This window comes from Bos javanicus, chromosome 11 (genome assembly GCF_032452875.1).
Source record: "Bos javanicus breed banteng chromosome 11, ARS-OSU_banteng_1.0, whole genome shotgun sequence".
Lineage (NCBI taxonomy): Eukaryota > Metazoa > Chordata > Mammalia > Artiodactyla > Bovidae > Bos > Bos javanicus.
The window spans coordinates 84,953,235-84,977,770 of record NC_083878.1 but is presented as its reverse complement, the minus strand read 5'-3'; the positions used below and the strand labels follow the sequence as shown (position 1 = coordinate 84,977,770).

Here is a 24,536-nt window from a genome sequence, read left to right as displayed (position 1 = left end):
TAGGCCAGCGTTTATCATCCCCCCACCACACACCACAAAATGATGATCGAGGAGAGTGTGTTCTAACTAATGAAAAAGAGACTGAAGAAGCTAAATGATGGTGAACTGTTAACATTCAGCGTATTGCTGTTAGAGCAGTGTTGGCTCTCCATGCTTCCCAGCAAGGAACACCCACACCCGCCCCTCACTCTTGCAGACACGGAATAGACTCATCATAGCCACATTCCCCGGGCAGATAGGAAAGCCACATTCCAAACCCAGAGATTTGTATCCCTGATTTAGTGGAGGTCTTGAAATGAATGAAAACGTTTGTTTTTTTTTTTTTTAACCTGAGAAAAATCTCTGTAGTGTTAATTCTTATTAGATCTGTTCCCAAAAAGTATTGAGGGTGGATTTGCTTTCGAAATAACCCCACAATGAGGTGGCATTTCACAGGCTCATTTTGATTCATAGAAAATCATTGCATAACTGATTCATTGAGCTAGATATGCGTGGAGGGAAGAGAGAAAGGAGCGTGGCTGCTTTCTTAATCAGAAGGACTGTGTCCTTTCTTAGCTCTGCCGCTGGGGGCTTGATTCGACTTGTTATCCGAGCCTCGATTTCCACATCTGTGAGATGAAGGTAGTGAATTATGTAACCTTCAGTCTACACATTTAATCTATTAATTGCTATTATGTTGTATACTGCTATACAATCCAATTCTGTAGCAAAAAATATTTTATATATGGTTGCTAGAGCTGTGTTGTGTTGGTGTATGGATGCTTTTTTTTGTTTCTTTGAAGGTAAATAAGGTGTTGTCTGTGCAGCTTGGGATGTCTCAAATTTTGCCTTAATTTTTCTATAAACAGAGGCCATTAGGATAGAGAGAAAAACATAACAAAACTTACGATTTGTGTATTGCATTGCATCTTGGTAAGCATTCTGACCTTCATTTTCTCATATAATCCTCCCAACACTGTGAGTCAATCACTTGCCCTTTTGCACATGAGGATTTGGAGGCTCAGAGAGGTCAAGGGACTTATTCAATGCTGCACAGCTGGGAGGCAGGGCCAGTCAGGGGTTCAAGTTCCACCCGTGTCTACGGGACTCATCCGCATTCTGTGATCTGGTTGTATAGGAGGCATCTCTGACTCTTGATATTGTTCATCCTGCCCTAGGTGTTTGATATCAGCTGCTACCAGGAGTCCCTGGCCCCCTGCTTTTGCCTGTCTGCCCACAGCAACATCAACCAAATCACCGAAATTATCCTGGGGGAGACCAAAGCCTATGTGTTCTTTGAGCGGAGCTATGGGGACATGCATTCCTTCGTCCGCACCTGCAAGAAGCTGAGGGAGGAGGAGGCGGCCAGGCTCTTCTACCAGATCGCCTCGGCCGTGGCCCACTGCCACGACGGGGGGCTGGTGCTCCGGGACCTCAAGCTTCGGAAATTCATCTTTAAGGACGAAGAAAGGTGAGTCTCCTTCCTGTCCAGGCCCTTGTGCTATGCCAGGCTGCTCAGAGCAGCTTGCGGAGAGGTTGGAATGGACATTCTTGGGCTGCCTGTCGTCTAGGTGAGGAGGAGGGACTGTGGAAGGACAAAGGGAGAAATACTGCAGTCTTTTAAGTGCCCCTGAGAAGCGGTTTGCTGCTCCTCTAAGAGATGGTTATCAGAGGCTCACAAGTGCCAGGATATTCTGTGATCCTGTAATTAATTTTGTTTTGGTGTCATGAACTCTGAAGGTGGCTGCCAGCCTCTGTGGCACTTTCAGCGTGAATAAGGCAAACTTTTGAAAATTCTGCCTTTGGTAGTGTCCATGCCTGGCATCAGTTGTTTATCATTCATTCATTCAAGAGATACTCTCTAAGTCTGTTCCTAAGTTTGAATCACAAGTCTCAGGACTGTGAATATCAAGATGCATTAGCTAGTCAATGACCTAATAAAGGAAGTGTTACTGGCCCACATACAGGTATGTGCTGGGTCAGATGGGAACTGGGGTCTGGGGTGTCAGTTCTAACAAGGACTTGAAGAGTCAGGAAAGTTTTTATAGGAGAGGTAAATTTGGAGCCAAGCTGAATGTGTTGTAGGTGATATGGGAGGGACCGGCGTTCCAGGTGAGGAACCTGCCTGGGCACGTGCCTGGCTATATGAAAGTCTTGGTTGTTTTAAGAGACAGCTGGACAGGAGGCTGGGCATCTGGGCTTCATTCATGGTCCTTCCATTAAGTCATTACATCATGTTTAGCAGACCCCCATTGGGACCCTGCTTTCTGCTCCAGCTGACTTTGATTGTAAAACCTCTTTCAAGTTCCTTTTTTTTTTTCTTTTTAATAATGTGCTTTTTTAGAGGAGTGGAAGCAACTGATGCATATTCATTGCTGACTATTCCAAGAATTACTGCAGGGGCTCTACATACGTGATGTCATGGAATTCTTGTGACTGCCTTGGGCTTTCCTGTCTCCTATTAGCAAAGTGTTTAGTGAAATGAAGGTTCCATTGTCACAGTCCTATTCAGGACCATCTGACTACAAAGCTAGTGTGCATCATTCATTCACTGGCCCAGCAAACATTCTGCAAGTACCTTTTATGCGTCTGGTACAGATTTGCTGTCAAACCTTTCCATCCTCCAGTTAGATTAGCCCATCTATCCCAGTGGCCTGTGATGTTTTTAGGTGATTGCTTATGGAAGCCTGATGGCATCCAAATGAGGGAGATCTAGTGATGTGTGCTCTGGCTTTTCTATCTTTGTGGTCCGAGATAATCTGGCAGTAAACGTCTGGGAAGCATTTGGGGATTAGCCCAGGTCAAAGGGCCTGTGGTTACTTAGTCCGAATGGAATAATTTCACGAGCATTTATAATCCAGCAGAGTAGACAAAGTGCAGAGGGCCACTGGATTTCCCAGACCCACAGAAGTTGGTTATTGTTCCATATTTTTACCCATAAGGGAGTACCATGGGCCTCTGTGGTGATTAAAATCCTGGTCTCTGACAGTGGATGGCTTTTACCTTCATTAACAAGCTAAAGAAGGTGGGGGCACTATTTGAAGATCTAGAGTGTGGGAGTGATGGTTCTCTTTCTCTTTCTGCTTACCTCCATCTGCCCTTGGATCCTGGAGACCCAGGTCCTCATCCTATTTTTGCCCTTTCTCCTCTCTGTGACCTTAGATTGGTCCCTTCCCCTTGGCCTCAAGTTCCTCATCCTTTTCTTGTCCTGACTCTGTTGCACTGGCTCTAAGGTCTTCCTGAGTTCAAACACTCAAGTATGTGCCACTTTGAATATTCTCATATACACCTGACTGAAAGATATACACCTGACTCCAGCAAGATACTGACAGAGATATCCTTTTTGCCCTTCAGTGTTCTATCTTCCTTGAAGATCTAATAACTAACTAAAAAATAAGAGATATTATTTAGTGACCTATTTAAGAACCTTCCATGGTGGCTCAGTGGTAAAGAATCCACCTTCAATGCAGGAGACACGAGAGACACAGGTTCGATCCATGGGTCAAGAAGATCCCCTGGAGGAGGAAATGGCAACCCACTCCAGTATTCGTGCCTGGGAAATCCCCTGGACAAAGGAATCTGGCGGGCTACAGTCCGTGGGGTCGCAAAGAGTTGGACACCACTGAGCGACTGAACACGTATACACGGAAGAGCCTACTATAAGGTTATCTTTCAACACTTAATTCTCTTTGCAGGTTGGAGAGGTGAGTATTAGCGTGTCATTGGGTAGATGAGGGCTCCGAAGTGTAGCTGGAGAAGTCTCAAAGTTAGAAGACCCATTCTCTGTTAAGTCAACTCTCAAGAAATTCATTTGGCCACCACAGGGATTCAGGACAATCAATGCCCTCTCTCATGGGGATCCTCATTTTTAAGCATCATCTTTGATTGTGTCTCTTTAGAGAGGAATTGCAGGCATATTGGCTAGGATGTGGGGTGGTAGCCCGTCAGGTCGTAGCACAGCCGTGGGTAGATATAGATGCGTCCGGTGGGTCCGAGTAGATTGGACGTTCCCGGGTCACAGGCTATGGGAGCAGAAGTCAGCGTTAGAGATTCTGTACTTCAACCTGTTCGTTTTGCCATCAGTGAGCAGAGCCCCAGAGGTAAGGGTGCTTGTCCAAGAGCCCACAGCTCTTCTGGAAGCAAATATGGGCTGAGTCTGTTGGGAAGATCCCCTGGAGAAGGGAAAGGCTACCCACTCCAGCCTTCTGGCCTGGAGAATTCCATGGACTGTATAGTCCATGGGGTTGCAAAGAGTCAGACACGACTCAGCGACTTTCACTTTCACTGACCTCACGTTTGAGGGTGTGAACTTTTCCCCCAGGATGGCTTGTCCTTTATGGGGAAATGTGTAAGATAATTCGTATGTGATGGCAAAGCCAGAGTCCTTGATGTCACAGGGGCCGAGGAAGAAATGGTCACACATAAGAAACTTCTAACATGAGCCCTGCAGGGCTCTGATGCTTGGTCTGGAGTTACATTTGGCTCATGCAGAAGAGTGTGACCCTTTCTAGAAAGAACTAGAAAGAAGTATCTGGTGTGAATGTGAAGCTAGGACACCACAGAAGCAGGTGGTGTCACGCTCAAAGGTGGTGTCAACGTTCAGTCCTGAGGTGGGGGCAGGGGGATGAATTGAGCCATTGGGATTGATATGTATATACATTGTTGATACTATGTACAAAATAGATAACTGATGTGAGCCATTGTATAGCACATGGAACTCTGAATGGAAAGGAACTCCAAAGAGGGGATATGTGTATGTGTATAGCTGATTCACTTTGCTGCATAGCAGAAACTAACACAACACTGTAAAGCAAATCTACTCCAACAAAAATTAATTTTAAAAAAAGCTCAATCCTTTTTAACTTTGAAGAGCATTTTCCTTCTGAAAAAGACAGTGTAAGTGGCAGGTAAGAAGCTGGCCATCGTCTGTTGCCACCGTATCTGAGAACCTGAGTCAGAGCAGCCCTGCCCCTCAAGGGGCCGTAGAGAAAGGAGAACCCTTTGCCCCAGCCATAGGGGAGGCAATGGGCCGCACAGCAATAGGTGACCTTGCTCAAGATCCCACAGTCAGTCTGATGATGGAGGCAGCCTAGAAATCCTGTCATTTCCTTCCAGAGCTCTTTCTCTGCCCTGATCCCCGGGGAGGCCCCAGTGGATTTGCTTTGAGAAGGTTGCTTTCCTTTTCAAGGACATCTTCTATGTTTTCATCAGTAGGCAATAGGACCTTTCTCATTATCACCCAACCATCAACTTTTGGTAAAAGATGAATAATGCTTAGCAGCCTTCTTTCATCTTGTTTGGGCTTTAACCTCTCTATTTTGGACTGTAAGGCTGGTTTTGTCACTCAGGATGTTCTAGTTCCCAGGGGCCACTGAGTTTCATGGTAGACTCTTCGTTGGCCTGCATGGTGGCTGTATGGCGACCACGCCTGTATTTCCGAGAGGGACAGGATCCAGGGGCTCTGGGATCTCTTCTGGGCCTTGCTGCTTGTGACCTTCACTTTTGGTCCCAATCAATAGGACCTAATGAATAGGTATTTCAATAGGACGAACATTTCCTCCTCTCATGACAACGTGGAGGTATGAGAAACAATGCGTTGATTTGAAAGACTTTGAAAACTTAAAACAGTGGAATCTGGATCTGTTTTCTGATTATTAAGGCATTGGTTCTGTGGTGCCCGGGGTGGGGGTTGCATAGAAGAGACCTTAGGAAGCACTGCTTTATTAAGCTTCAAGTCACCAGACATCTCTTTTGCACTCGTCTCCATCAGTCTCTCTCTCTCAAGGATGTGCTTCTTGTTCTTTGATGATCTTGAAAGTGATCAAAGGGGAACGCATTACATAGTGAAATTGGCTGATGCAAACAGCCGACTCATTGGAAAAGACCCTGATGCTGGGAAAGATTGAGGGAAGGAGGAGAAGGGGATGACAGAGGATGAGAGGTTGAATGGCATCACTGACTCAATGAACACGAGTTTGAGCAAACTCCGGGAGATAGTGAAGGACAGGGAAGGCACGTGCTGCAGTCCGTGGGGTCGCAAAGAGTGAACGACAGGTGGTTCAGAGAGAGACCTGACTCTGGGTTGACTTCTTATGCACAGATTTCCCATTCTAAACCATCTGTAACTCTCAAGCCCGTGGCCATCCATGGAAACATGCTTAATAGAACTGTCATCACCCTTAAGTTCAGCTTCCTACTAGTGATTTTGCACACATTATACATGGATGACACCTGCTATTCTATGAAGACTTAATGCTAGGGTGCCTTCTGCCTCTGGGTTGAATCCGCTGCACCTCAGATTCTTCTGCTCCTGTTTTATTTGTTTCCTGTTAGTTTATTTTCTTATTGGCTGTGCTGGGTCTTTGTTGCTGCTGGGCTGCTCTTTTGTTTGTCTGTTTTTGCAATGCACGGGCTTCTCATTGCAGTGGCTTCTCTTGTTGCAGAGCATGGCCTCTAGGCTCATGGCTACTGTAATCGTAGTATGCAGGTTCGGTAGTTGTGGTGCTGAGCTTGGTTGCTTCTTGGCATGTGGAATATTCTCAGACCAGGGATCGAACCCATGTCCTCTGCATTGGCAGGCAGATTTTTATACACTGTACCACCAGGGAAGTCCTGTTTATTCTATTTGAACTAGATTCAAATTCTGAGTCTACCACTTGTTAACTACCTGATTAAGTCATTTCATACTTCTGTGCTGCACTTTCCTCAAAGCAGAAATAATAGTTGCATCCCTAGAGGGTGGTTATGAGAGTTAGATGATCCTGTGACTCACAGGCAGGGCAGACGCTCACAGTCAGTAGCTGGTCCTGGAGTCATCCATGGGGCTTCCCAGGTGGCGCTAGTGGTAAAGAACCTGCCTACCAATGCAGGAGATGTAAGAGATGTGGGTTCAGTCCCTGGGTTGGGAAGATCCGCTGGAGAGGGAAACGGCAGCCTGCTCCAGTATTCTTGCCTGGAAGATTCCATGGACAGAGGAGCCTGGAGGGCTACAGTCCATGGGGTCACAAAGAGTCAGACACGATTGAGCACACCAACTACTTAGAGTCATTGATAAAATGATACCCATATGGGAGAGCTTCCCTGGTAGCTCAGTTGGTAAAGAATCCGCCTGCAATGCAGGAGACCCCAGTTTGATTCCTGGCTCGGGAAGATCAGATAGAGAAGGGATAGGCTACCCACTCCAGTGTTCTTGGGTTTCCTTGGTGGCTCAGCTGGTAAAGAATCTGCCTGCAATTCTTTAGGGCTCTGCCTGCAATTGAACCCAGGAGACCTAGGTTCAATCCCCTGGATTGGGAAGATCCTCCAGAGAAGGGAATGGCTACCCACTCCAGTATTCTGACCTGGAGAATTCCATGGACTGTATAGTCCATGGGGTCGCAAAGAGTTGGACATGACTGAGCGACTTTCACTCACTTTATGGGAGAGCAGTTCCCAGAGAATGGAGAATGTAGCAACCTTGTCCCTGAAGGTTGATCCCTTGGGATAGAAAGGTTAGATTTAAGCCATATCCTCCCCTCTCCTTTGTTTAATTATAATCGCTGGATGCCTATTAGGAGGGCAACTGACAGGTCAAGTACACGTGGTGTGGAACCTGCTGCTCAGAAGGGCTAAGCGGTTTACAAGCAGTCAGAAAGGGAAGGTGGACAAGGGCACCGGCAGGGTGGGAGAGAAGGGCGGATTCCACCCCTCCAGGCCTGGACCGGCCACGGTGCTCCCACCCCTGTTTTGCTGCCTCTCCTCTGGGCCGGGATGTTTCTTTAGGGCTGAGCCTTAGCCACACTGTGTTTTGAGGAAGTTAAAGCCCTACCCTAACTGAACTCACCCTGGACACACCCTTTGCATCCCCAGTTCCTATAGTAAAATCTGAGATGGTCTGTGTGTAGTAAATGTAGTAAATGTGATGTAGTAAAATCTGAGCAGGACTGAAGCCTCTAATCTGAGAACTCCCAGAGGCTGTGCCCATGTTCTCCAGCCCCTCTCATCCTGCTCTGGGATTAAAGGGGTCTCCTGGTCAGGTCTCCTTGAGGCCCCGGATTTCAATCCCAGCCTCTAAGGGACAAGGCTGATTGCTCCGCTGGAGTCCACCCCTCTCTGGATTCCAGTCTTTTTCGCTTGCACTTCTTCGTCAGTTTAACGTTGACAAGTTACCTAACCTCTTCTGCCCCATTGGCTCATCATAACGGGAAGACTTGGCTCACGAAATTAAATGAATTAACGAAAGTGAACCTGTTGCTTGGTGCACAGTTGGCCATCCGCTGCTCTTAACCTCTCCTGGACTTGATTCATGTCTGGGCCTCTGGGTGACAGCGGGCCAGCCTGCTGACCTAGAACTTGAAGAGCACTTTAAGCTGCTGCAAGCTGTGGCTGCAGGGGGGCCCCCTGAAGCATGTAGGGAGGTGGGGGAACATGGTGCCTACAACAGTCCCTGTTTGCCAGCCGAATCTTGCCTGTCCCTTGGAACAGGGCTCCTTGCCACCCTCCCTCCCCAAACCCAGCTCCCTGCCCCCAACCACAATTCGGTGTTGACATTTTTTGCCCAGAAATACCCCCATGTGAACGAGACGGCTTCTGAACATGTTTCTTCTTTGGTTTGAAGATCTTTATCTCTTGACGTCACAGGTCTCATTTCCTCTGCTTTGTGGAAGCTGATCAGTGCCTGCTTCTGCTGGAGGGGAACTGGGACCCTGTGTAAGAACCCGGGGGATGAGGGGCAGTATTTCCCTGGAACAAAAGCCCTCTTCAGGGGCACAGGGGGACTTGCGCCTCCCTGCAGGGGGAAGGCCTCTTCCCTGCCACACCAGACGAAGTCAGTGCTCCCTTCCCCAGGCAGATGTTAGTATGTGTATTAGTTCTCCCTTTAGATCTTTAAGGTTTTTCTTGGCTCCAGAGATACTCCCATATCTAATAAAGTACAGAGGGCAAGGCATTGGAGTCCTGGAGACCAGACTCTGCTTTCTTTCATTAATAGCAATATATATTAAGTTGTGGGCTTCCCTGACGACTCATGTGGTAAAGAATCTGCATGCAATGCAGGAAACTCAGGTTTGATCCGTGGGTCGGGAAGATCCCCTGGAGGAGGAAATGGCAGCCCACTCCAATATTCTTGCCTGGAGAATTTCACAGACAGAGGAGCCTGGAGGGATACAGTCCATGGGATTGCAAAAGAGTCGGACACGACTGAGCTTGTACTCCCACGCATCCATTGAGTTGTAGGTTTGTTGAATTTTAGGAGAATTGCCATTCTGCTTTAAAGGCGATGGAGCTCCTAGAATTCTCTTGTTCGTGTTGACCCCTTGGATGTAATCAGGCACTGTCCATCCTTTGGGAAAGCTCCTCCCCTTTCACTCTTCTCAGGACGTGTCAGGAGTGCTCACACTTGGATCTGTTACAGCGTGTTTCTTGCTCTCCTCTTACTGTCCATGAGCATCTCCAGACTGTCCTCATCTCCTAGCCAGGGAACTCATCGAGGTCGGAGGCTGTCTCTTGTGCACTGTTCCCAGAGCCTGGTGGGCATTGAGTGAATGAGAATTCCTTTTATGGACCAGGAGCAGCTCAGATTGGATTCTCATGTCAGAGTGAGAGAGGCAGGGAATGTATTCATTTAATGATCATCTCAGTCATTGCCCGGGTGGGAGCCCAGAAAGACTGAGACTTACAAATCTCCCTTGTAGACACCTTTTTAAAAAACTGTTATTTATTGAAATACAGTTGAATTATAATGTTGTATCATTGTAGATGGGCTTCCCTGGTAGCTCAGATAGTAAAGAATATGCCTGCATTGTGGGAGACCCGGGTTCGATCCCTGGGTTGGGAAGATCCCCTGGAGAAGGGAATGGCTACCCACTCCACTATTCTTGCCTGGAGAATCCCTTGGATGGAGGAGGCTGGACTGGACCATGGCTACAGAGTCCATGGTCACAAAGAGTCAGACACGACTGAGCGACTAACACTTTTTCTTTCATCATCGTAGACACCTTTTAAAGAGAACTGTTTTCAAAGGTCCACGTCAAGTAACAGATAAACCCATCATTCCCATTTTGAATTAATGATTTATGCAAAAGTGACATTTACTTAAGACACCATTATTTATGTCTGTGGTAGGTGTCTTTTTATTTATGAAGGGCTTCAGGTCATGATTAGAGGGGAGGACTTCCTCAAGATTCTGTGCTTAAAGATAGACTAAATAGTAGGTATTCTTCAGCAGGGTTTCTGGCTAGGGTATTGGGGCTTAATAAATTACCTGACGGGCTAGATTGGGAACCACAAGCAAGTGGAGCAGAGAGCGCAGTGGTGAGATTTTTTTGATTCCTCCATTTGGCCTTTTGCCCTTGGCTTGCCTTCTCTGACATGGACTGGGGATAATGAACCTAGAGTATCCAGCACAGATATACTTCAGGGACTTAGGATACCTGTCATTACTGCTCTCCATAATCCTCTGTAGCTTTGAGCCTCATATTGCAACAAGCTGGAGATTTGTTTATTTGTTCAACAAATATTTTTGGAGTATAAGGCATTATATGTGCCTGGCACTAGTCTAGGTGCTGGACATACTGAAATACTGGATGGAACAGAAGCCCTGCTCTCACGGGACTTACATTTTAGTGAAATAATTAGGATCCACCATGTACCAGGCCCTGTTCTAACCAAAACACATAAATGAACGAATTTTATCCAAATTAATTACTATAATTATTTATGTATTTACTTTTTTTTTATTAGAAGATAACTGTTTTACAGTGCCGTGGTGGCATCTGCCATACATCAACTCAAATGAGTCATAATGTTTTACATATACATATACATATACATATACATATATATATATATACCCCCTCCCTGCAGAGCCTCCCTCCCTCTGGGGGAAGGAGAGGGTAGAACAAATTGAGAGAGTAACATTGACATAATATACACTATACTTGTAAAATAGATAACTAGCAGGAAGCTTCTGTATATCACAGGAAGCCCATTCTGGTCCTCTGTGATGACCTAGAGGGGTAGAATTACTGTATTTAAATCAAGTTATTTGATTTAAATCAAGCTATTTGATTTCAGGTCCTGCTATGTGTATCACCATTATACAGATGAGGAAATTGTGGCCTGGGGTTGTACAGCCAATCAGTGCAGATCTGGGGGTGGTACCCAGAGAAAGAGACCTGGCCCCCAAGCTTACGTTCTCAAATGCCACGTTAGCTACAGAAGCTAAATGCCAGGTAAAGTGCCACCCTTGTACTGGACCCATAGAAGGAATTTTCTTATGCAGCTAGGCAACAAGTGAACCCACAAGGACTTGGCTGACTGGAGTCTAAGTGAAGCTCAGTCTTCGGTTTTCCCAGAGCGGTCTTGGCAGAGGTAGACTCGGCCACCAGTTAAGCAAACCTCACAGGCAGTCCTTGTACATCCTGCTCTTCCACTTTATGGAGTGGGTTTAGGTTCCTCTACAGGACTGTAAGCTGGGGTCCATTTATCTTTTCATCCCTCATACCTAGCCTAGGACTTAGCATTATACATACTTAGTGAATGTGTGACAGTTGACTCAGTGGGAATATGACTAGCCCCATATATCCTGGAGTCATAAATATTATAAGAAAACCCCCCTAAATAGACTGATGGTAGAAGACAGTGGATGGAAACACATTTCAAACATCCCTTAGCCAATGCTCTTGGCAATTTCTCTAAACCACAGATGAATCCAGTCTCTCTGAAATTTCTCTGGATTCTAGATATTGCAGTTGTTAAGCAGAGTCATGCGTAGATGCTCTGAGTGCTAGACGACGTGTTGGAGCTGAGAGCGTTGGACACATGGGGATCACACTATCTTGCAAACGTGTATTAAGCACCTGTCATGGCACTACTTACAGTGCTCAGTATTGGGGATGCAAGACTTAATAGCAGAGAGTCCTCACCTAATGGAAGACACAGTGCAGTGGTTATTTTTAACACCACATCTGAGAGGAAGGCTGTGCATTAGAGAGCTATCTGGGAGCAGGAAGAGGATATTCCAACAATGGAGTGGGCTGTAGAGGAGGACTGCGTTAGGGAGGAGCTGGGCTCCCCACAGGGTAGTTCTGAGAGATGCAGGAGGGAAGGGGAAAGGTCCAGAAAGTGCCAGCAGTGGGTAAGGAGGGACTGCTCGGGGAGGGTATTGTGAGGTGGGGCTGGAGATGAAGGTGAAGAGGGTCTAGGGCCACGGTCTCACGTCTGGGACCTTGAGGACTTTCCAGGTGGCACAGTTGTAGAGAGTCCTCCTGCCAATGCGGGAGACTTGGGTTCGATCACTGGGTCAGGAAGAGCCCCTGGAGAAGGAAATGGCAACCCACTCTTGCTGGAGAATTCCATGGACAGAGGAGCCTGGTGGGCTACAGTTCATGGGTTCGCAAAGAGTTGGATATGAGCACACACAGACAGGCTGGGACCTTGAACTTGATCTGAAGCTCAGCAGGAGCCATTTAAGGTTTTCTCTAGACACGGCAGGGACAGGTCAGGTTGTGATTCTGGATGTGCGTGTGAAGGACAGACTGGGGACAGACGTGGACTTCAGGATGCTGAAGCTGAATCGCGACCCAGGCCGTAGAATTAAGAGGGAGGGCTAAGAGGGGAAGGGGCTTTACCAGGAAGGGAAAGCCCTTCCTCAAAGTTCTGTAAGGTGTAAGTGACACAACCAAGAACAGAACTCAGACTTCCGACTCCCCGAATTTGTTCAGTCTCTGCCTAGACCACGTGGGGAAGCCAGAAGTGAAACCCCCAACCTGGGTGGCCCAGTGCTGCTGGGGGTGGGGATGGAGGGGTTGGAGGGACTGGCCTGAACCCTGCCCTGCCCCACCAATGAGGCATGGAGAGGAATGTTCTGGGCCCTGAATCATCCTGGGCAAAAAAGGCAGGAGCAGCACCTAGGGGTGCCTGGCTCTCCCTGGAAGCATCTGGGCTGGGTGAGCAAACGGGGCAGTGCGGTCCAGCGTGGAGTGAGATGGCCACCTGGGAAGCTTTCCTGAGAGGCACAGTTGATTGACTTGGGTTCGAGGGAACCTCAGGGATCCAGGTCTTGGCGCAGAGCAGTGAGAGGTGGATAGAGTTTCGACGAGGAGTCCCAGCTGCACCACCTCCCTTGGAGTTCCTGGCTGTTCTTATGACAATGGAAGGCTGGCTGCCTCGGTGTGGGGTCCTCCTGCAGGGCGGGGGTGGGGTTGCGGGAAAGTCTTGGAGGTGGACTGGCTTCCCTGTTCCCACCATGGCCCTGATGAGTCGGGCACGGACGTGCACCTGCATGTAGGTTTCAGGGGCTTTTGCATCCTGGCTGGGTAGCCGGTGCCGTGGAAACAACTGTCTGCTAGAGTCGGCTTGGGTTCCTCCTCCCAACTGTGCTGTTTCTCAGCAGGTGGCTTTATCTTTCCAACTGCACATTTCTCTGTATAACCAGTGCAGAGTGTGGGATGGTGTTGTAAGGCAATCAGAGGATATACTGCTTTCTGGAACTTACCAGACTTCCCCTGGGTCCCCTTCCCCTTTGACTTCTCTTACCCAACCCTGAGTGGCTCCCTTACTGTTTGCCTGCTGTTCTCTGGCTAATTTGTGAGCAGCTCGACCTAAAGTGCTGGGTCTGTTCCCTGAGTCAGCGGGACCTGGGGCATCAGTGGCGCTCAGAGGTGACTGCTGGAAAGATCCATACACACAGGAAGCAGAGGTTCTGAGCAGTGATGATTTATTGGGCAGTTTAGTGGCCTGTGGAGTCCCCGTGGTGCCTGCCAGGCTAGCACAATGCAGCCCATGCTGCTGGGGTGGGTGGGTTGGTGGGTGGGTGGGTGGAGCCTTCCTCTGGCCTCCCAGCAGTAATTCCAGCTGAGACCCTGGCCTGACACCTGGACTGGCAGCCAAGGGTAGCTTTGCAGTAGCGGCCAGAGCAAGGTCAGAGCTGGCTGCAGCTAACCTTTCGCCCTTGATCCTTCTCCTGTTTGGACCCACCCCACTGAATGGCCTTTGGTGACTTCTGGATTCCACTGACCTCAGGCCCCCGGACTTCCCGTCCAGGCCAAGCCCACTTGATCTGGCTGAACTCCCAGCCTGACCCCACCCTGGCCCACCCTGTCCTGATCTCTTCCTGTTGGGAGCCCAGGGTGGGGTTCAGGGTTTAAAAGCCAAGCCTGATTGGCTTGTGTATGCCTTTTTTTCATATTTTGGGTGAAGCACAGAACATGGAGGTTGAAAAGTGAAGCGAAGTGAAGTCGCTCAGTTGTGTCCGATTCTTTGTGAACCCACGGACTGTAGCCCACCAGACTCCTCCATCCATAAGAATTTCCAGGCAAGAATACTGGAGTAGGTTGCCGATTTCTTTCTCCAGGGGATCTTCCCGACCCAGGGATCGAATCCGGGTGTCCTGCATTGTAGGCAGATGCTTTACCATCTGAGCTACCCAGCTCAGCCACTCACTAGCCAGGTGGTCTTGGACAAGTCACATCTGCTTTTGTACCTCAGCTTTCCATCTAATAAATGGGCAGGTCCTGCCACCACCATCCACTTCATGAGCTAGAGCACTTAGATCGTGTATTGTAATGGTTTTGTATGTGATCCAGTGCTAAATAAACCTGGGGCCATATCTGTCTCCATAAACCCAGGATCTTCCTTTAAAAATTACTTTGTCTTTTGTTGTTCGGTCTGACTCTTGTGACCCCATGGACTGCAGCATGCCGTTTCCCTTTCCTTTACCATCTCCTGGAGCTTGCTCAAACTCCTGTCCATCGAGTCGGTGATGCCATCCAACCATCTCGTCCTGTGTTGTCCCCTTCTCCTGCCTTCAATCTTTCCCAGCATCAGGGTCTTTTCCAATGAGTCGGTTCTTCCCATCAGGTGGCCAGAGTATTGGAGCTTCAGCTTTAGCATCAGTCCTTCCAGTGAATATTCAGGATTGATTTCCTTTAGGATTGACTGGTTGGACCTCCTCGCTGTCCAAGGGACTCTCAAGAGTCTTCTCCAATGCCACAGTTTGAAGGCATCAATTCTACTATGCTTAGTCCTCTTTACACTGAGTAAATCTGTGATATTGGCACCAGGGTGTCTTTTGGAGGGGCACTGGCATTAGAATCCTCGTGACGTGGATCAGAGCTCAGTTGTTTCAGTTATTCCATGTGTGACCTAAAACATTTCATTCTCTGTGCCTCAGTTTCCTTAATCTTTAGGAAGTAAGCACATATCATAATATTTGCCTTTCAGTTTTGTTATGAAAAATAAACATGTAGACCAAAAATAATCTCAGTGTTTTGTAGCTGTTTAATTCGTGGTTGCTATTGTTATTAGTATATAAATACTAGATTAGTGTCAGGATGTTAGATAGGAAGGGTTGTAGTCCCTATAGCTTAAGAGTTAAAGGAAAGTTATAAAATCAGGAATTCTGAAGCCGGAAGAGCCCTTTGTAGGCCATGTATGATTGGTTCTTGGGCTTCTCAGGTGGCACAGTGGTAAGGAACTCACCTGCCACTTCAGGAGACACAGGTTTGATCCCTGGGTTGGGAAGATCCCCTGGAAGAGAAAGTGGCAACCCACTTCCACGGACGGAGGAGCCTGGCGGGCTGCAGTCCATGGGGTCACAAGAGAGTGAGACATGACTGAGCATACACACACACACACACACACACACGACTGGTTCTCATTTTATAGAAGAGAAACTGAAGCTGAGGTCGATTTAGTGACCCAGAGAGAGCCACTCAAGCCTCCGGGGAGTGTGGGTAGGACATCGGGTCAGAGCTTTCAAGGCTGGTGCTGCTGCTCCATGGGGGTGGGGCGTGGAACCTCATGCACCCTGCTGGTTCTGGCTTCCTCACCTGGCTCAGCATCTGAGTACGTAGCCCTGATACTGGGCTGGGCTTGCTCCTTCAACACAGGCTGCCCCCTGTAAGCCTTGTTCATTCAGAGGTTGCAAGCAAAGCAGGCTTTTCCCGCCTACACCATGGACAGGTTGCTGAATGCACACAGAGATGGCAGCTTGTTGGCCAGATCAACCCTCCCTGGGGCCTGTGACTCAGGGCTCCCTCCTCCAAGAAGCTGCAGGAGATAACCACTCTCATTTGCAGCTCTTTGGTCACACAGATATCTACCATTCTCCGTATTCTCTGTGTGCCATCTCTAGACTGTACCTCCACGAAGCCCATTCTGATCAACCTGGTACTGAATAATGTGAGCAGGAGTGAGCTGGGCACATATTTGTGGGAAGAACATTCTAGGCAAGAGGGGAAAAAAAGTGCAAAGGCTTGGGAAGGAATGGGGCACAGAATTCACATCCATTTCATTCTGCCTGTGGCTTATTCATCTATCTTCCCTCTAGGTTTTGGGGCTGAAAGGAGGGGGAGAGCTTATAAGGAGGTCAGTTAGAGTTTCCACCATTTTTTGCAGATTGACTGTGCTAGGTTCTTTGATAGATACTATACTTGCACTGTTTGATTTACAATCTTCACAAAAACTGAGACTATGGGTATGACTTGTATGAATCTACAGTGCGTGGTTTCATTTGAATAACTCAGACCGTCACCGATGTTCCTGCTGAGTTTCATGAAAATCGATTTCTCTGCCTGGAAATTCCTAAAGCCCAGATTGATCAAGGGACCTCAGAAGCTGAATGACTGTTTTCATTCACTTCCTCCCACTCTGACAGGTGCCGGCGCTCTGCCAAGCCTTCCCGCAACATTCCTGAGAGGAGAGGGTGAGGCCCGCCCCCCATGCCCAGGGGTGGGGGAAGCCGAGCCCCAGAGACTTTCTGAAGGGCCCTGTAGTTGTGTCGTGCATCGGTGGGGACCAGAGTTGGAATTCTAGCCCAGCTGGGGCCCGCGACCTGGGGGCACCCCGGAAGGTCCTTGTTTATAGATGTAATCCAGACTTCTTGCCTCGACCCTTGCCTGGGAGTGATGTAAACAAGTTCAGGATGTTCCCAGAGGCAGGCAAGGTCAGAAGAATGCCTGAACTGCTGCATTTCCTCCCCATCCTTTCCTAGGCTTCTTCCTACCCCTGGGGGATTCCTGCACGCTTGCGCAGAAGAAGCCGGCTTCCTGACCCTGGGGCGCATGCGTGCTGCCCGCCTTGACGGCCCCTCGCTGACCCAGCCAGCCTGGGTTGGTTTCCTCCGCCAGTTGCTAACGTGATGGTGGCTGACCTGAGCTCCCAGCCCAGCGAGAGGCGAGCACTCGGCCTTTAGCTAGCCTTCCCGCCAGAGGAGCTGACCTACCCTCTCTGAGCATTACGTTCAGTGTCCACGCAAAGGAAGAATAATTCTTGCCTTGGAAATTGACTTTATATATTTTGAAGAGAAAATATATGTAGATACCCACTCACGCTTCAATGCATAGACGGTGTTTGGTATTTTGTACTTAGTATTTTTGCCTAAGCCAAAATTCGAACCCAGGTCTCTGGCTTTAAGACCTTGAACTGGCCTGGCTTCCTTGTGGCTGTGTCACCACAGGCCACACTGAACCCGATGTGACCACAGCTCCAGACCCTCCCAGCTGGAGGCTCAGCCTCTGAAGGCAGGGGGATGAAGTGGCCCGTGGATCAGCCTAGGGGCAGCGGAAATCAGCAGCACGTGGGTGCCTTTTTATTTCTATGTTAATAGCACTCAAATTCATGAGGTGTTTGCATGGCTTCCAAGCCCTTTTTTTGAGTCGGCGGAGGAGAGACGTGAACTCCGGGAAAGGGGTTAATTGACAAGATGGAGACCTTAGGCGTGGGTCTTGTCTGTGATGTGGAGGAGGGTTCTAGAAGAGGGATGAGGATGAAAGTGGGGTCACTGCTGCCCGTAGGAGGGGGTGTGGGGATGATGGGTGAAGGAGAAAGTCAGAATCTAGGGTTGTGACCGGGAAGGAATGATAATGAAAAATGGCTTTAGGGTTGGCTTAGCATGAACTGCTTGAGGTAGTTAAGTCTGTCTTCCGAAAGAAGCCACAGCTCCCTCCCAGCCTTACTCCAAAGGCACCTGAGATATTGTACCAATAATTTATAAAGCCGGCCCTCCATATAGTCTTCACTTTTCCTCCACTTACTCCTAGGAAAGTTTTCCTCCTTTACCCAAAGCAGGGGCCATTGTTCCTTTAAAGGTTGCACACAGATACTCCTGGGGTCTACAGCTTGACGGTCCCTTTCATTCTTGGATTCAGGGACTGAGTGTCTGTTGGGTGCCAGGTACAAAAAAAAAAAAAAAATAGTCTAGGGGCTGGAGTTACCTCAGGAAGCACTGGTGGTGTTTTTTATACTCACAGTGACCAGCCACCTGCCCAAGGGCCCCTGGAGGTGGGGGATGAGGTGATGACCCTGAAATGACCACTGGTATCATAAGACCTAGAGTATACACGCAGAACTGTAGACATGTAAGTACCTACAGTTCCAGATGATAATGAAGGGGATATGGCATTGTGGTGTGGGAGTGCTCCTTTGAAACAGGAGGGTCAGGCAAGTTCTCTTTAATAAAGTGCATTTAAGCAAAGACCTGCAAAAACTGAGTCTTACAGAAGACCATTCTGGACAAGGGGCTGGAGGTGGGGGGTGTGTGCAGAGGCCCCAGGAAAGACTGTCGTTGGTTGGTATATGTGAAGAATGGTACAGGGGCCGGAAGGGAGAGGGGCCGCTTGGCCGAAACCTTGGTGAAGATGGGCACCCACTTGAAAGAGCTGAGATGGCATTGGAGGGTTTTGGCAGAGAAACTCAGCTCCAAACCCAAATCTGATTCCAAATCTCATTCCACTGGACCGTCACCCCTTATCATACAGATGTGAAGGCTTATTATTATTATTTCCAGTGGGATGATTATCCCCGCAGCTACTCTGCTGCCCAGGCTGTGAACTTGAAGGTGGAGAGCCTGGTGGGTCCCGAAGCTGGGCAGGAGCAGCTGCTGGTGAGGGTGGGGCAGGGGAACCTGTGGTGAGAACCCACCTGGGCCTGTGGTTTGTGCCCCGTCCTCTCCACCCCGTGGGTTTTACCGGCTCACCTCCAGTCCTCAACCATCTAGTGAGGCTCGTGTGAGTCAGCGCCACCTGCCACCTTAGATTAGAAGAAGCAAAAGGAAGAAGAGATTTGCTTTTAATCCACTCAATTCCGGATCAACACATCCAGACCCTTCCTATTTTTACAGATCGACTAAAGGGGGACGAGAAGGGCACATACACTACAGATTATAAATAGAATATGGGCGAGCAGATAAAGAAGATGTGTTGCAATGTACTGCATAGAAGCCCAGAATGTTAAAACTAGCAGAGACTTCAGGACTGTCTTGTCCAGATGGATACACAACTGTGTGCATATATCAATACTTAATGCTACTGAACTGTAAACTTAAAATGGTTAAAATAGTAAATTGTATCTTATATATATTCACTCAGTTCAGTTCAGTCACTTAGTCTGGCTCTTTGCAACCCCATGGACCGCAGCACACCAGGCCTCCCCGTCCATCACCAACTTGCAGAGCTTGCTCAAACTCATGTCCGTTGAGTCAGTAAGCCATCCAACCATCTCATCCTCTGTCATCTCCTTCTCCTTCTCCTTCAATCTTTCCCAGCATCAGAGTCTTTTCTAGTGAGTCAGTTCTTCGCATCAGGTGGCCAAAGTATTGAAGTTTCAGCTTCAGCATTTGTCCTTCCAGTGAATATTCAGGACTGATTTCCTCCAGGATGGACTGGTTGGATCTGCTTGCAGTCCAAGGGACTCTCAAGAGTCTTCTCCAACACCACAGTTCAAAAGCATCAATTCTTTGGTGCTCAGTTTTCTTTATTACATACATTATACCACAATTTAAAAAATTAAAATAATAGTAATAAAAAAAGACTGTCCTGTTCAACACTCTGCTTTAAGGTTGAGAACAGAGAAGTCTAGTGACTCACTCACAGCCGCACAGCAGGTAAGAGATGTAGTCTGGCCTGGACTCTGCTCCCCTAGCTCCTAGTCTAGTACCTTTTCCAGTGATTGCAACTATGTTTTCCTTGTTGATGGAAATGAGAACAGGGAAGAAGTCAGTCACCCTTTGGTCTTGGAAACTCGTGGACTTCAAATATGGCGTCTGAGAATCCATGCAGGGTTTTAGCCAACCTTTTGCTCTATGCAGCTCCCAGCAGTTCTCCTTGGATTAATTTGAGCCTCACCTCCCTTCTGTGGCTCTCTGAGGAGCTGTGGTGACAGTCCTGCAAGGCTAAGACCTAGAGTTGGAGAAAGAAAGAGAAACAGTAGTGGATGGACCTGGTCATAAACTCTGATTTAAGACTGAAGCCTTATTGTGTCTTCTCCAATTCTCCTATTCTCTCCTCATTTGTGCCTCCTGACACCTCAGGGCAACAGGGGCGATGCTTTGGCGGGCACTTTAGCGATGAAAGAAACAATGGATAGGGATGCCACTGACCTCCTAGGTGCTCATCAGCACCATCCGTGTGGTCCCAACCCCTAACTCCAGCCCCTCCTCCCTGCCTCAGGTTCCATGCATGGCGTCATCTGTGTGATGGAATGGGATTAATTGAGTTGATGGGGCCTGGGAACTGCAGGAACTTTCCAGTGGTGGCATTCTGGTCAGGAGAATGGAGGAGGGTGTTGGTTTTAGGCACTGAAAGGTAATAACACCTAACTTTGCACTCAGAGAGCAACAAGGCAGGGGCACAGAGATTCTTCAGAGGTCTCTGGAATAAGGAAGGAATGCAAAGCTAGGAACTTGGGGGTACTGAGCATATATTTATTTGGTACTTAATGGTGATATCAAGCCCTTCTGTGTAACCCTGAGTGCTAGGCTCCGGAGGCTGAGTTTAATGCGAGATATCTATACCTCTGTTCTTCCCCATCATACCCAAGAGGGTCCTGCATTCATCAGTGAGCTCGGTGGTCCTTAACCGACGGGGAGAAGATTCACACACACACAACTCATGTACCCATGTGAGGCAGAATCACATATGTGTGGCCCAGGTGGAGAATCTAGGTAACCCAAGTCACATGCATATTAGGTCCAGGGCCAGACCCTAGGAGTGTGATGGGTGGGACAGGACACAGCTTCAACAGGAAATCTTGGGAAGAGGGTGGGCTTGGAAAGAAGATGAGAATGTTGGCTCTGGATGGACAAAGTGATGGAATGCATTTCTAGGGAACGTTTTCTGGCTCTGCCTGTGTCCTAAGAGAGGCATTTTGGTGTGGAGAGAGCACCAGGTTGACTTAGGAGGATGTGAGGTCAACTTTTCTCTGTTTCCCAACCAGATGGCTTTGGGTAAGTTACTTAAATTCTCTGAGCATCCGTGTTCTTCTCTGTAAAATGGGTTAGGAAAATCCTCTATGTCTAAGTAAAGGAGTGTTGAAAGGAAGCAAAACTGTTGTATGAAAGACCCTGGCTCCTGTGTTGTATTATGTTAGTCACAAGTTTGCCGGAAGCTATGGACAGAGATTGTGTGAGTTTCCCAGCTGGTTGGATCTGAGTGCAAATCTTGTGAATTCCTCATCACACAGCATTACCCCTGTGTGACTTTTAAGCTCTTGTTCCTTCCTGACTATGTTGAGGTGGTAATCATCTATTTGTGATTTATCTACCTGCTGAAGGGTTCAGTCCCCTCAGTGGGTCGAAAGTTTCAGGCAAATTCTTTGCCTCCTGGCTCCCCAGCTCTGGAACAGGGTCTCGCCACCTAGAAGGTGCCCAGTAAACAGTGTTTGGCTGGTTCAGTGAATGAATACGAGTCTTTGGAAACGTTCAAACGGAAGCTGTGGCATAATGGTGGGTTTCCTGGGGCTCAGAGCATCCTTACAAGCTCTTGTTTTGCTCCCTTTCTTGCAGGACTCGGGTCAAGCTGGAAAGCCTGGAAGACGCCTATATTCTGCGGGGAGATGACGATTCGCTCTCCGACAAGCACGGCTGCCCGGCGTATGTCAGCCCAGAGATCTTGAACACCAATGGCAGCTACTCGGGCAAAGCAGCTGACGTGTGGAGCCTGGGAGTGATGCTCTACACCATGCTGGTTGGGCGGTACCCTTTCCATGACATTGAGCCCAGTTCCCTCTTCAGCAAGATCCGGCGTGGCCAGTTCAACATTCCAGAGACTCTGTCGCCCAAGGCCAAGTGCCTCATCCGGAGCATCCTGCGGCGGGAGCCCTCGGAGCGGCTGACCTCCCAGGAGATTCTGGACCATCCTTGGTTTTCTACAGATTTTAGCGTCTCGAATTCAGGATATGGTGCTAAGGAAGTGTCTGATCAGCTGGTGCCAGATGTCAACATGGAGGAGACCTTGGACCCTTTCTTTAACTGAGCTCATGCCCCACGGGGACTTAGCAGGTACCAGAAGCGAGAGAGAGGGCAGCGGAGAGGAGTTCTTCCAGGGAACACGTATCGCCTGGCTTGGTAGCAAGAGGGACACGGACACTCACAGGCTTCTTGGTTCAAAGAAGGAAAACCGTCAAGGAGCTGACTGAACATGTAGCATGGGGGCCAGAGACGCGGGATGGGGGCGGGCTCCAGGGTCCTGTCGGGTGGGCAGGAGCCCCCTGGAGCTTCTCTCGCCCGACGGAGCCCCCCGGGAGACCACCCCTGTCAGCTGGGCTGCTTCCGCCTATCCCCCTTTCCATTTTGTTCCAAATAGTTGCAAATCTTGATAGAATCAAAACTCTGCCTCAAACACACATCTTGGCATCGCACTGTTAGCATTTAACTTCTTGTCATGATTCAGGGAAGGTACCATTGGCCAAGGGTTTTTTGTTTTTAATTTTCTTTTTAAACAAGCCAGCCACCTATCTGATAATTCATGGGGTTCATTAAAAAAAAATTCGGTGCACAACAGACTGATGTGAAACCTGGGTGCTAAAACTAAAAGAAAATAAAAGTCCAGTTTGTGTCTCCTAATTGCGCTCTTCAACTCATTTCTTCTAAATAAACTATTGAATATCCTGGTCAGGAAATGACACGTTTAGTGCTTTGCTCCCTGAAGTGGGGGGAAAAAAAACAAACCTGTCCTTTAACCCAGTATTCTGTTTTCTGTCAATTGGTTTGTGGCAGGAAGCTCTTAGAAGTCAAACTTCCAGAAGCATCATTGCTATCATAGTTTAAAGAAAGAAAAATGAAAGGAAAAGAGAAAGTCAACTCTTTAATCTTATTATTATTTTTTTTAATTTTTTTTTTTTTTTGCTGGTGAATGACGAGGGCTGCATCACAGGCATGCCTGTTTGCTGAGATGTTAGTGATGGAGTGAGATTCCAGATGCTGTTGGAGTCTGAAGCTCTTGTAACACTCTGATCTCAACTAAACATTTTGTCTTTGCTTTATTGGCAACTCATGAAATGAAGCAGGTTGTCCCACATGTATGAAATACAGGGCAGCTATTGCATTTTCTTTATAGAATATGAATCCTTGTAGCTTGGGAGGCCCTCTGGTTTGGACAAAAACCCTCAGTTGAGACAGCAGGAAGGAAAATAAGCTGAAAGCTAGGATGATATTAAAAACAAAAAACAACAAAAAAAAAAACAGCTCTCTATCCCCATATGCACCTTTGTATTTTTCAAGAACTCTTCTATTTATTAAGGAAAATGTCACATTGTGATGTATTAAGCCAGTACTTCAATTACGGGTTAACTTGGGTAACATGTTACATGCTGTAGTTAACATTTATATATATATTTTTTTCTTTGTTTGGGTATTTCTGTCCCTGAAATAACCTTTTATTTGGCTTTTCTAGATAGCTTTATTTGATTTCGAGTGGCAAATGTTTTTCTTTTCTTTTTTTTTTCTGTTATGGCTTTTCTATATTGCTGTATGATACAGAACTCTTTCGGCATCAATATTTGTGTTTCCAGTACCTCAGTTGTTCGGATTTTACTGCCTGTATATGTTTTGTGAAATGGTCATGTTTTTGGGTAGGTGACACGTGGACTCTAGTATGTAAATGTTACTTGAATCTGTGCTTCATTATAGTATGTGGCATGTATGTGCAGACCTTGGATGCTCTATTCCTACTTAGCAGGAGCCCGGCCTCATTCCCAGGAGGGCGGCTTAACCATTCATCGTCAGGAGACAAGGAGGCCATGGATTTGCTCTGGATTCTATTTTGGTAACAGGAGATAAAAAAGGAGAGAGGGTTTTTTACATTCTGAAGATGGGGCTGAGTAAAGAAGGACCTGTTTTTCTTCCCTCTCCCTTATTTTTTAAGTACCTTGTTGGAGGAAAGATTGGTGACATGCATGGTGGGAATCTATGGCCTCTGGTGCTTTGTCCTGTATTCGGTTTAATGTTTTTGTCCTAATCTCTTCAATCAATAAAATTGTGCGTATTTAACTAAACTCGTGGGGTCTGGCAAATGATGATTTTTCTGCTGTCTGGGATTTGAGGCCCACCAGCCTCAACCTCAAACCTCCCACCAGCCGGGAACTCCCCCATTCTCTAAGGTCAACCCTCCTTTGTGAGTGAATCACTATCACTATGTATGCAAAGCAGTGTACCTGGTGTGGGCGTGTGCTGGCCGATTTAGATGGAATATCTCACTGTATTCACACTTCGCAGGTATGAATTATGTTCCTATTACAGGTGAGGAAATCAGCCCAGACAGTTTATAACCCGACGTGAAACCACCTTTAGGTGAGTGAGGAGT

At 47.8% G+C, this 24,536-nt stretch overlaps 1 protein-coding gene across 3 annotated transcripts in view; it reads left to right on the top strand.

Annotated features, from left to right (window-relative positions):
- TRIB2 (tribbles pseudokinase 2) overlaps nucleotides 1-24,228 on the top strand; it is a 29,540-nt gene extending 5,312 nt beyond the window's left edge. For 2 of the 3 annotated variants that reach the window (XM_061433272.1, XM_061433273.1), the window contains exons 3-5: nucleotides 1,158-1,450; nucleotides 16,616-16,663; nucleotides 21,740-24,228. In XM_061433272.1, coding sequence (XP_061289256.1) covers nucleotides 1,158-1,450; nucleotides 16,616-16,663; nucleotides 21,740-22,208 — 810 coding nt within the window. In that variant the 3' untranslated portion in view covers nucleotides 22,209-24,228. The remainder of the gene's footprint in view (nucleotides 1-1,157; nucleotides 1,451-16,615; nucleotides 16,664-21,739) is intronic. The other variant, XM_061433274.1, reaches the window with a different exon arrangement.
- The last annotated feature ends 308 nt before the right edge of the window (nucleotides 24,229-24,536 follow it).